The 10927-nt window shown below is 33.4% G+C and overlaps 1 protein-coding gene across 1 annotated transcript in view; it reads left to right on the top strand.

Moving 5' to 3' along the window:
* The first annotated feature begins 2388 nt into the window (after positions 1 to 2388).
* LOC133326926 (ATP-dependent RNA helicase ddx54) overlaps positions 2389 to 10927 on the top strand; it is a 39081-nt gene continuing 30542 nt past the window's right edge. Inside the window, exon 1 of the mRNA XM_061535540.1 lies at positions 2389 to 2497. Coding sequence (XP_061391524.1) covers positions 2389 to 2497 — 109 coding nt within the window. The remainder of the gene's footprint in view (positions 2498 to 10927) is intronic.

Raw genomic sequence — 10927 nt, 5'->3', positions numbered from 1 at the left:
TTTGTAACAGGCAAAAATAATCGAGATAGACCCATTGTTGCTATTGAGAATATGCATAGAATCACTTTCTGAGTCGATTTATGCATGTCCGTCCGTCTGTCCGTCTGTCCATGTTAAATTGTAAACAAAGTACAGGTCGCATTTATTATCCGAATTGGATGAAATTTGGCATACGTCACTTATTTGGCCCAAGGACGAACCCTATTGAAATTGGGAAAAATCGGTTCAGATTTAGATATAGCTCCCATATATATTTTCGTCCGATTTAAGATAAATGGTGCACCAAATTCCCTATATATCTTTTGATTTGCACGAAATTTGGCATAGCGTACTTAATTTAAGGTAAATGGTGCACCAAAGTCCCTATATATCTTTCGATTTGCACGAAATTTGGCACAGCGTACTTAATTAAGCCTAAAATGATGTGTGCTAAGTTTCGTGAAAATCGGTTCAGATTTAGATATAACTCCCATATATATTTTCGTCCGATTTAAGGAAAATGGTGTACCAAAGTCTCTGTATACCTTTCGATTTCCACGAAATTTGGTACAGCGTACTGAATAAAGTCTAGAATGATGTGTGTTAAGTTTCGTGAAAATCAAAAATGCGACGTCTGTTAAGATTCATCTGTTGAATTTACCCAAAGTGGTGAAGTGGTATTTGGTGAGAATTTTCCACAGCCTCTTCTTCTACACGCTCCATCACGAAATCATAGTTCAAATTTCAGAATTCTAGGTCGTTAAATGTCAGTTGTACAATAGTACCTTGCAGTTGTCCTTTAGTCATCCCATAGTACGAATTTCAAACATCTACGCACCAGTATTGAACCACATACAAAAAGTACAGGATTATAGCTTTGGCCGTTTCGTCTGAACATTAATTATTGGAAGTAGTCATTTTAGTGCCTCTTAGTACTGTTCCTACCTTAGAAGTAGGAATATTCACATTCCTACAAGCAAAATATCCAACATTAGCCATTCCGTCTGGTCGTTAATCATCATTCAGTGCATATCACTTAACTCTTTTATGCATAAAGATACATTTTTCTCACTTGGCCACTGTACATGGTTTCCAATAATTGCAATTATCGATTTTAACACATCAATTAAAAAACTACACTGATCATAAATTACGTTGCATCCATATTTATTGAAATTATTGAAATTCTATTTGATACTTATATCTAAATTAGAAAATAGCCGTTGTGGATAAATCAAATTCAATATCACCACAGTTCCATGTACGAATCGATTTTCTTTTTAATAATTTCAATAATTTGTCATTATAGTTTTTGAACTAAATTGAATGAAAATCGTACACATTTGAAATATTAAACAAATTAATATTTCATTGAAGTGTACTTTGTTTCAATAGAGTTAGCAAAACGAAAGACTTAAGACACAAACCTGTCAATATTCAATAGTTTACCATTTTTGGTGACACGACACTGAACAGGTCCTTTATGTGGCAGTGTGCAAATATTTCATTTTTCCAGTTTGGCCATTGGACAATTAGCACTACCATGCCACATAACTAGTTAACGGTTTAGCGCAATGGCCAACATAGCTAGCTCCCACTATGTGGTCTCAGTTGGCATTGGTTTCCATGAAGTGAAGTGCTCATGGTTATGCCTGATTGTTGTCTCTCCAAAAACTCAATGAACTTGTTTGTGGTTATACTCTCTTCCATAAAATACATTTCTCTTTCGTTTAAAGCCAAAACCACTCTTAGCTGTCTTAGGCAGTTCGGGTGTATGTATGCGGCGATGGGCCAAGACGAAAGCCGGTATAAAACTTCTTTGGTATGCTAGTCATGGCTTAATATTACCTTGAACTTGGTAGTGTGCGGATGGTTTTTCGTTAGTTCTTCAGTCAGTCACTTAGTTGGTGCTGAGCATCATCTTGAAAATAAAAAATAAACACAAATATGTGCAACGGAATAAAAGTGTAACAACAGCCATATGCATGAGTTTGTTTGTTAATAAATTGAGTGAAATTGTGTGGTGCGGTTTAAAGAAATTCACTTAATAAACCAAAAAAGGAGAAGACGTCAACGAATAACGACAAACGAACGAACGGTTGCTGCAACGGAAAACAATTTTGATTCTCCAAACCCCGAATTATGATAATGATGTAAAACAGTATAGAACCGCTATTGGCTCGTAGTGGTATTAACATAAATGCAACAACAACAACTGGAATACTAGTAACATAAACGAACATATCGATGACAATTAAAGTAACGGATTTCTGGTGAAGTGTGAGAGTGTGGCTTTGTTTTGTTTCTTAAGTTAGACGTTGTTTACTTTTGTTTTGTGATACAAAAAAATCAAGAACTATAACCAGAATTGGTATTTGTGGATCCAGACACATGGATCGATATTACAGCATGAGTTTGCTTTTGCTGGCATTGGCTGCTTTGATGCCAAATGTCCACAGTTGGAGTGCAATACCTGCAGCGGCACACAACAGTATTAATAATGGCCACCAAAGAAATGGTAAGTTTTGAATGTTATGTGCGATTTCGTATGTTTTTTTTATCAAGTTTTGTAATTTTTTCATCTGTGTTTTATTTGTGCAATACTTGTTTTGGCGACTGCTCATCTTATTTGTGATCAAAATGTTGTGCTGTTGTTTTCTCTCTCGAAATTTCCAAACTTTTACTTAAGATAGACAATATAAAAATTTTCTGTAAATTGGAAACAAGTTATATCAAGGTTATGCACGTATGCAAATTATCTACTACAACGTATAAAAAACTTTGATAAGTATGGCGGGGAAAATATATATTTTTTATATCCTCAAACATATGATGGAGGGCTGATGAAAATTATTGATTTAAATCCGAATCGATTTTCCGATTCTACGATCAATTTTGTACGCTATGTAAAACTTTGTCTCAATCGGGCAAATGTTGGGTATTCAATGTACCATTTACATTAAATCGGACGAAATAAAATTATAGGAGCTGAAACAATTCGACAAAACTTAATATTCATCATTCTAGGTTCAATTTAATATGCTGCACAAAATCTCGCTTCAGTCGCTAAAACACTTTGATAATTTGGTGCAGGAGATCAGACGGAACTATATCTCATGGGATTTCAACAAAACTTAAGACACGTCATTCTGGACTCAATTTTGTACGCCATATATAATGTTGTCTCAATCGGAAAAACTTTTTTAGATTGGTGACCATTCACAGCAAATCGGAAAATACTATATATGGAAGCATATATAAATCTTATCCTATTTCCACACAACTTGACCTACCTCCACTCAATTCGGTACGCAAAATGTTGTCTCAATCGGACAAATTTTGGAAGTTTGGTGCAACATTTACAGAAAATCGAACGAAATTGTATATATATATATATATATATATGTATATAAATCTGGACCAATTTTCAAGAAGGTTAGTCCTTTCGCCGAATAAATGAGTTATGCTAAATTTCATCTCATTAGGTTTTATATTAAAATCCATAGAAATTTAATAGGTATCGAATCAAACTGATCGTAACAAATATTGAATTTTCAAAATTCGATTGATGGGACGGAGGAACTATATGTAATGATAATGGGCTACAAGTTGGCTTCATTGGCCAATGGTGCGCAAATGAAATATTGAAGACGTGTGATACGGCTGGAATTTTGGAAATTCGTACCTATATGATACGAATTTCCAAACATAAAAAGGACTTTCGTACAAATATGGCACGAAAAGTACAAAATTTCGAATATTATTCGGCTAATAAATGCACTGAAACTCTGAAATTGAGTATTAGGTCACTGTTTGTGTTAAGGATTGTAAAAACATGGTGTTTGTGAGAATTAGTACTAAAATGGTAATTAGTACAGTTGTGTATTTAGTGAACACATAGAGGTGGAATATTTAATTTTGGTAGAGAGAACGCCATTACCGTGTAGGGTTGATATAGGAAGTTGGTTTTGGAATGATGAATTGTAAAGTATATCAAATTTAGTACAATTGGAATTAGATGTACGCATACAGCTAGCAGCTTGATGTGGGAATAGGGCTGATGTAGGTGGAGTTTTTTTTTTTGTAGATTTTTTTTTGAAATTTGTACATTAAGGGGAACCCGCATTCGCCGATTTCAAATGTTCGTGATTAGGTTAGGCAGAAAAGTCCAACAAAAGAAGGACATACACTTAGGGGCTGTTGCGGGCTCTAGAAATGAAAAGAAAGTTAGAATTAGGGTAAATTTAGATTAAGCATCTTGAGTTTCATCCCCCTATTATTCTAGGAATTCTGTGTTTTTTGCGAACTCCTTCAGTCTTCTCCATTCACACCCGTTCAGATCGGTTAGTTCGTGAATAGTGTCATGTCCCAAGAATTGTTTTAGAAGGCATGTAAATGCTGGACAATGGCACAGGAACTGTTCCAGTGTTTCACTGTCTTCCCCCACACGTTCTGCATCTTCTGCTACCTTCGCATACAATCGTGAGTAGGCGTGCCTTTAGACCTGTCCCCTCATTATCCAAAAAAAATTTTGGATCTCATTCGACCATGGCTTGATGTCTTGCCGTTTGCGCTAATGGGTTTGGCGGTATTCACATATATTGTGGGTAGTGCAGTGGTACTTCTAGCTAGTTGGTTGGCTATCTCGTTGCCTGTGACTCATGTGTGACTCGGTACCCATATAACAGGTTCTTGTTGTGAGAAATTATAGTTTGTTTACTATCCGTAATGATATTTGTTGTATTTTTTTTTAATTCAATTTGTCTTTATTTACTTTGTAATTGAAGCCAAATTACAATTTAAGGGCCAATTTATATATAATTACAAAGAATCCACCTTACATCATAGCTACTCTAATTTGTCCTAGGTTTGAACTTAACAAGTTAAGACACTCTGTTATAGCTTAAACCTCTGCCTGTAGGATTGTGCTGCGATCTGTAAGTCGAAGAGAAATTTCGGTACCCGGTTCTTCCTCCTAGTCGAGAGCCATCGGTATAGCAACAGTTATCAGCAGACATCTGAATTAGTGTTCCGCTATTCCATTGTTCACTATCCGATATTATAGAAAATCAAAATTATTTTTTTTTGTAAAATGATAATTGGGGTTACGATGATAGTGGGTCAATATGTAGATAGAGAGTTATGAAATTTGGCGTGGTGATCCATAGTAGAGTCTAGGATTTGGATATGTTTGTTGGGAATTTGGGTTGGTGCTTGAAGACAAGTAGGCGAGTTAAAATTTCAATTGAGCTTGGTAGCTAAAATTTGTAGTATGATGCTGCGTTGGAATATAAATGTAAGAACAGTGCTAAAAAATAAATTGACAATCACAATCTTTGATCGAAATAATAATGTAAGATTTTTTTAGATTGTCAAATATTTCTAACAAAAAACCGTAAACCGGTTTGGTATAGCTCCCATAAAATGGTACCGAACCATGTTCAGTATTTCGAATGCTTTAACCACATTTTCCCACTTATGTGGATGTAATGTAATATATGTATATATAAATAAATGTCAATTTGTTGGTATAGCCTCCATATAAGGTTAGCCGTATTTTCTCATAATAGTGCCTTACTTCTTGGCGAACAATACCATAATTACCGCCACTAATAAAAAGTTGTTTTTATAAAACCAAACTGGGATTATGTCTGACTATTTTGTAATAACAAAAATTGTCTATATTGGTCCAGTTTTTAATATAAAAATTCCATGTCACTATTTACCTAAAAACACACAAATCAGTACTCCTAATAGTTTCCCCACAAAAATTAGCACTTCTGTGGGGAAACTGTGCAAAATCTGTTATTACATTATAAAAACAATATGTCAATACCAGTACCCACATTAATAAATATTTGTGAAAAAGTCTATTGCCTATTACGAATCCAAAATGTTCTACTATTTCTCATGAGGAGCAAAATACTTAATAGAAGATCTATGTAAAAACTAAGACTTTCCACAGATATGTTTTTATTCACTGAAACCCTAATATTTACAACGAATTATGTCTAATAGTTAGCTGTATGATTAATGTTTTACTTTACAGTCTATTCACATTAAAAATATAAATATCTCAAAGAATTTAAGGTGATTAATAACATTATTACCCACCTTAATATGTATCAATGTGTGTGTGTGTCTTTATTTTTACCGTTGTACATCTATGCATACATAATAACTTATCACTTTCTATGGCATTTGATTGAATGCTAATTAAATTTGATGGAATAATAGTCTATCGCACATCACCTCAATGTGTCTTTGTGAATACAATTTGTTTGAAGTTCGTTTCTTAAGTCTTTCGATTGTCTTGACAAGACAAATTCAAGCCATGAATTTTATTATAGAAAAACATGTCATTTTTGCAAGTAACCATAAAAATCTCAGATGGTCAGTTGGGTCATTTGTGTGTAAACAAAAATTAGCTGCATACATCTTCTGTTAAAAGTGTTGTATAGGATATATATATATTCACAGAGCAAAAAATGACGTTTGCGGAAATACACTAAGTATATATGAAAACAATGCTATTTTATGTGTAAAAAAACAAAACTCAGTTAGAAAGAAGTTCACACTTCTTGTTTACTCGCATGTTATATTGTTTTAATTTGTTAGGCGTGCAATGATATGGTTAGGAGTTAAGTTTTTACCTTCTTTTCCCGCGAACAGAATAAAGCCATAAGCGGTCTTTCATTTAATTATATTGTTGTTTTTTTTTTGTTGCCATACACTTTACGCATCTTTGGCATTGTAAACGTTACTCCAACTCTCTTTTGGTTGTGAGTGTTAACGAAAGGGTGTTGTATGAAATGGTAGCTACAATGTAGGTCATATTTTCATGGTTATGGCAAAGAACAAACTGAAAAACTTTATAAAAACGAATGAGAAATAAGAATTAGTACGAATGTCAAAGTACTAAACCAAGTTACTTTTATTGTGTGTGTTGTTAACAAGTCTATTAACATGACGATTTGCAAATAGAAAATAAAAGAAGAGTAGAAACAAATAATAGTTTGTTAACAAAAATTATGGGGTTATCAAATTAGTATGTTATTTTATTAGTAGTAGGCATGCTTGCAAAGTGAATAAGATAACATATCTGAATTATTTTGCAGCAGGTTAGTAAGCTCAAAATGCAATTCGACATAAATATAAACTCAATAATACGTGACAGCAAATATACCATCATAGACTTATTAATAGTTAGAAGACGTGCAAAGGATACTCTTTGAAAACACCCAAGGAATATTGGTATTATCGATTCGATTTCAGATTACTATTTGGGGATCAATTGGATCACCTACCTGTGTCACCATGTGCCACAAGATAGATGTATAGTTACTTTATTATAAAATAGGTCTAATTTAGAGGGCAAAATTATATGAGGCTATATCTAAATAGGGACCAACATTATATGAAGGTAGTATGATTACAGAATATATACATGTGGATGGAAATATATGAATCGTCTTAGTATTCCATGATTTTTACGATATAATTGTTAGTTATATCCTTCAAAACACTGTGGTACAGGGTATTATCTCTTTGTGCATTTGTAACAGACAAAAGGAGACGAGATAGACCCATGGTTCCTTTTGAGAATATGCATAGAATCACTTTCTGAGTCGATTTATGCAAATCCGTCCGTCTGTCCATGTTAAATTGTAAACAAAGTACAGGTCGCATTTATGATCCGAATTGGATGAAATTTGGCACAGCTCATTTGTTTGGCCAAAGGACCAACACTATTGAAATTGGGAAAAATCGGTTCAGATTTAGATATAGCTCCCATATATATCTTCGTCCCATTTAAGGTAAATAGTCCACTAAAGTCCCTGTAAATCTTTTGATTTGCACGAATTTTGGCACAGCGTACTGAACTAAGTCTAGAATGATGTGTGCAAAGTTTCGTGAAAATCGGTTCAGATTTAGATAAAAGTGCAACAATAACTTTTGACCGTGGTAGTCACACTACGCTAGCTTTTAAGCTAATTATTTAATGTTTGTTATTTAAAAATTAACTTCCCTGAAGATGAAATTCAACGAATTTCGAAATATTGGAAAATAATAAATAAATACAAAACATTGACCTCAAGCTCGATCAACCATCTCATAGGTCAAATTTTTTGGCATAACCCTCATATAAAATCACATAGAATTTTTCACTCGGTTAAATTCAATACCTTTCTACTAGCTTATACTTTTCAAAATGGCTATAATTTTTAGGATGTTTGGAAATTATTGAAATACCATCGTAATTTAAATTTCTTTGAATCAATAAAATTAAAAACCAGTGAGCGGAGCAGTATAGTGGGACGGGACCGACCATATGATACCCTACACAACTTCCATGAAAATCTAACTTTCTGTGGTTCTATATTCTGAGTGGGGCAATATTTCGCAATATTTGCACACTTTTGACTGGCTAGAGGTCAGTAAATGTTACTAATAATCCGTACAGCCCCTCTAATTACTTGACCAGATTCCCTTCACCGTAGGTTGTGTTGTGATGTTCGGCTTTCGACTCGAAAAGTACAAATAATTAAGTTTTCGGTACACTTCATCCGAAAAATTATTATCTGAACATCACCTAACATTTTAGGCGTTGTCCTTGGCCTTAACTGGAACCTCATGGAACATTTCAAAGCGATCACGCTATATATCCGCCATAAAGTGTGGTAATAGGTTACTAAATAATATATGAACACGAAAGCACCTGTAAATATTTATCCGAGTACCTACGATAATATGATCGGTATCAATTTAAAGGTCATTCACTCCTCTTGGATATACTATCAATTATCTTGGGTCTATGTCCTTCAGGAGTAAATATATACGCTTTAGAATACAAATTTTGTCATTTTTCACACAAAAATCAGGGTCCATTTGACCCACTAAATATTAACCAATATTTATCAAAACAGGCATGCTTAATCTTTGGCCCGATCCCCTTCTCCATGCAAAAATACGCGATGTTTGGACCATAATTTCGGCCTCTGGAGCGACCAGAAAATCAGACAAAAATAAAGTTTTTGGTCCATTTCATCACCTAAATATTAACTGATCTTTTCAAAAAACAAAGGGGTCCTCATTGTGCAGAACCCATCCTACATGTAAAATTTCGTGAAGATTGGTCTATAACTGTGGCCTGTATCGTGTTTACAAATTATAATGGACACACGGACGGACGGACACACATGTCTAGATCGACTCAGCTAGTCGATATATGACGATCGGTATACTTAAAGGTGGGTCTAGGACCAATATTTCGCGGCGTTACAAACTTTTGGGGATGCACAAAGCTATAATACCCTGACAACATAGTTGTGTAGGGAATAAATACAAAGAAATTGATTTTTTTTAATTGAATTCTGAAATATTTTCATTACCATAGAACAATTATGACCTTTTGAATACAATATTTAGATATATTAAACAAAATTTCACTTACAACAAAAACAGACAACACATGTAAAATAGGTTTACAGGTGAGTTTTCATTTCAGCAATGAAAACTCAATTGTTGCTGAATGCACATATGTATGTGTGTGAGTGTTACTAGTGTGGACTCAGATATAATTATAAATTTGCATATATTTTTTTTATCTATGTTTTTATTTTTGTTATACAAACTAGTTCCAGTGGATTCTTGCAAAGATATAAACACATTTATATGTGTTCGTATAGTTCCATTTTCATAACCCAGTATAAACAATATATGTATAAAATAAAAAAAAAAACAAAAAATAATAAGAAAAACACACAGTGGACAGGTATTAAACCGGTGTTAAATTCTTTAGACGGTGAGCGTTTTCGGTCTTAATTAGGTTATAGCCTTTCTGGGTGTGATTTTAATTTAGTTTGTTTTTACTTGGGAACCAAAAACCTACTTAAATGGTCATAACATTTGCTTATTTTCTGAGTGTGATGGTAATGTTGGCTTTTCTATGCTACTTTGTTTTTCTTTTCCCAAGAAATATGTTTTTTTTTTAAATACTCTCTTTTCGACAAAAACCAAAACAAGATTTTATAATAAAAAGTGAAACACTTGTTCGTTTCATATTTTGGGTTTAATTGATTAAAAACAAAAACACCTTCCATCCACTAAGTGAATCACATCAACTGCAATAAAACTCAAAACACTAATACAAACATCATTTGGGTGTTAGACCACATCTGGTCAGTGTTGGTCTTTTATGTTAAAACTGAAAATCGGAAAAAAAACCTGGTAAACATGTGAACAGATTTATAAAAAAGAGACAAAAACAAATTGATGGCCAAGACAGCGTATAAACAATAATGCGTGAGCCATCAAGTCCAACAAGTTGAATGTGTCTCAAATGAAAGTGGAGAAAGTACAACAAAAAAGAGCGCAAAAACAAATATAAATAGTTTTGTTTGGAATTTTTATTTTAGGAAATTAATAAATTTTGCAATCGTCTTCGTATTAGATAATATCTAATGGAAAGAGAAATATTTTTTTAGGAATATTTGGAAAAGATAAAATTAAAGAGGAAAACAGAAAAATAAGTATTTAAACAAAGAATCTATGTAGCTGAATAGAGATTTTTCAACGAAACAAGTAAAAACGCCGTTAAGTTCCAACGGGCCAACATTTTTATATCGTCCAGCAAAAAGTTTACATTTATAATACCTGTAATCTTTTGGGCGTTTATATTAAAAATTGTTGGTAATAATAAAAAAACAATAACAACCAATTTAGTTAAATAACACTAATGACGATTCGGTTGAAAAACGGCTCCAAGGTTTTAAAATTATCGATATTTAGGAGGTACCGTGATATGAGAGCTATCATAAAAAGTAGACCAATAGTGCAATTTTTTATTGAGATTTGACACCCAATGATAACCCAAAATGCCAAATTACAGCCAATTCCGATGAAAATTACAGCCAATTCTGACATTTGGGAGGTACCGTCATATGCT

The sequence above is a fragment of the Musca vetustissima genome, unplaced genomic scaffold (genome assembly GCF_032173495.1).
Source record: "Musca vetustissima isolate MV318-11 ecotype Yass unplaced genomic scaffold, APGP_CSIRO_Mvet_v1 utg27727, whole genome shotgun sequence".
NCBI classification, from domain to species: domain Eukaryota; kingdom Metazoa; phylum Arthropoda; class Insecta; order Diptera; family Muscidae; genus Musca; species Musca vetustissima.
This window is presented reverse-complemented; position numbering and strand designations above follow the sequence as displayed.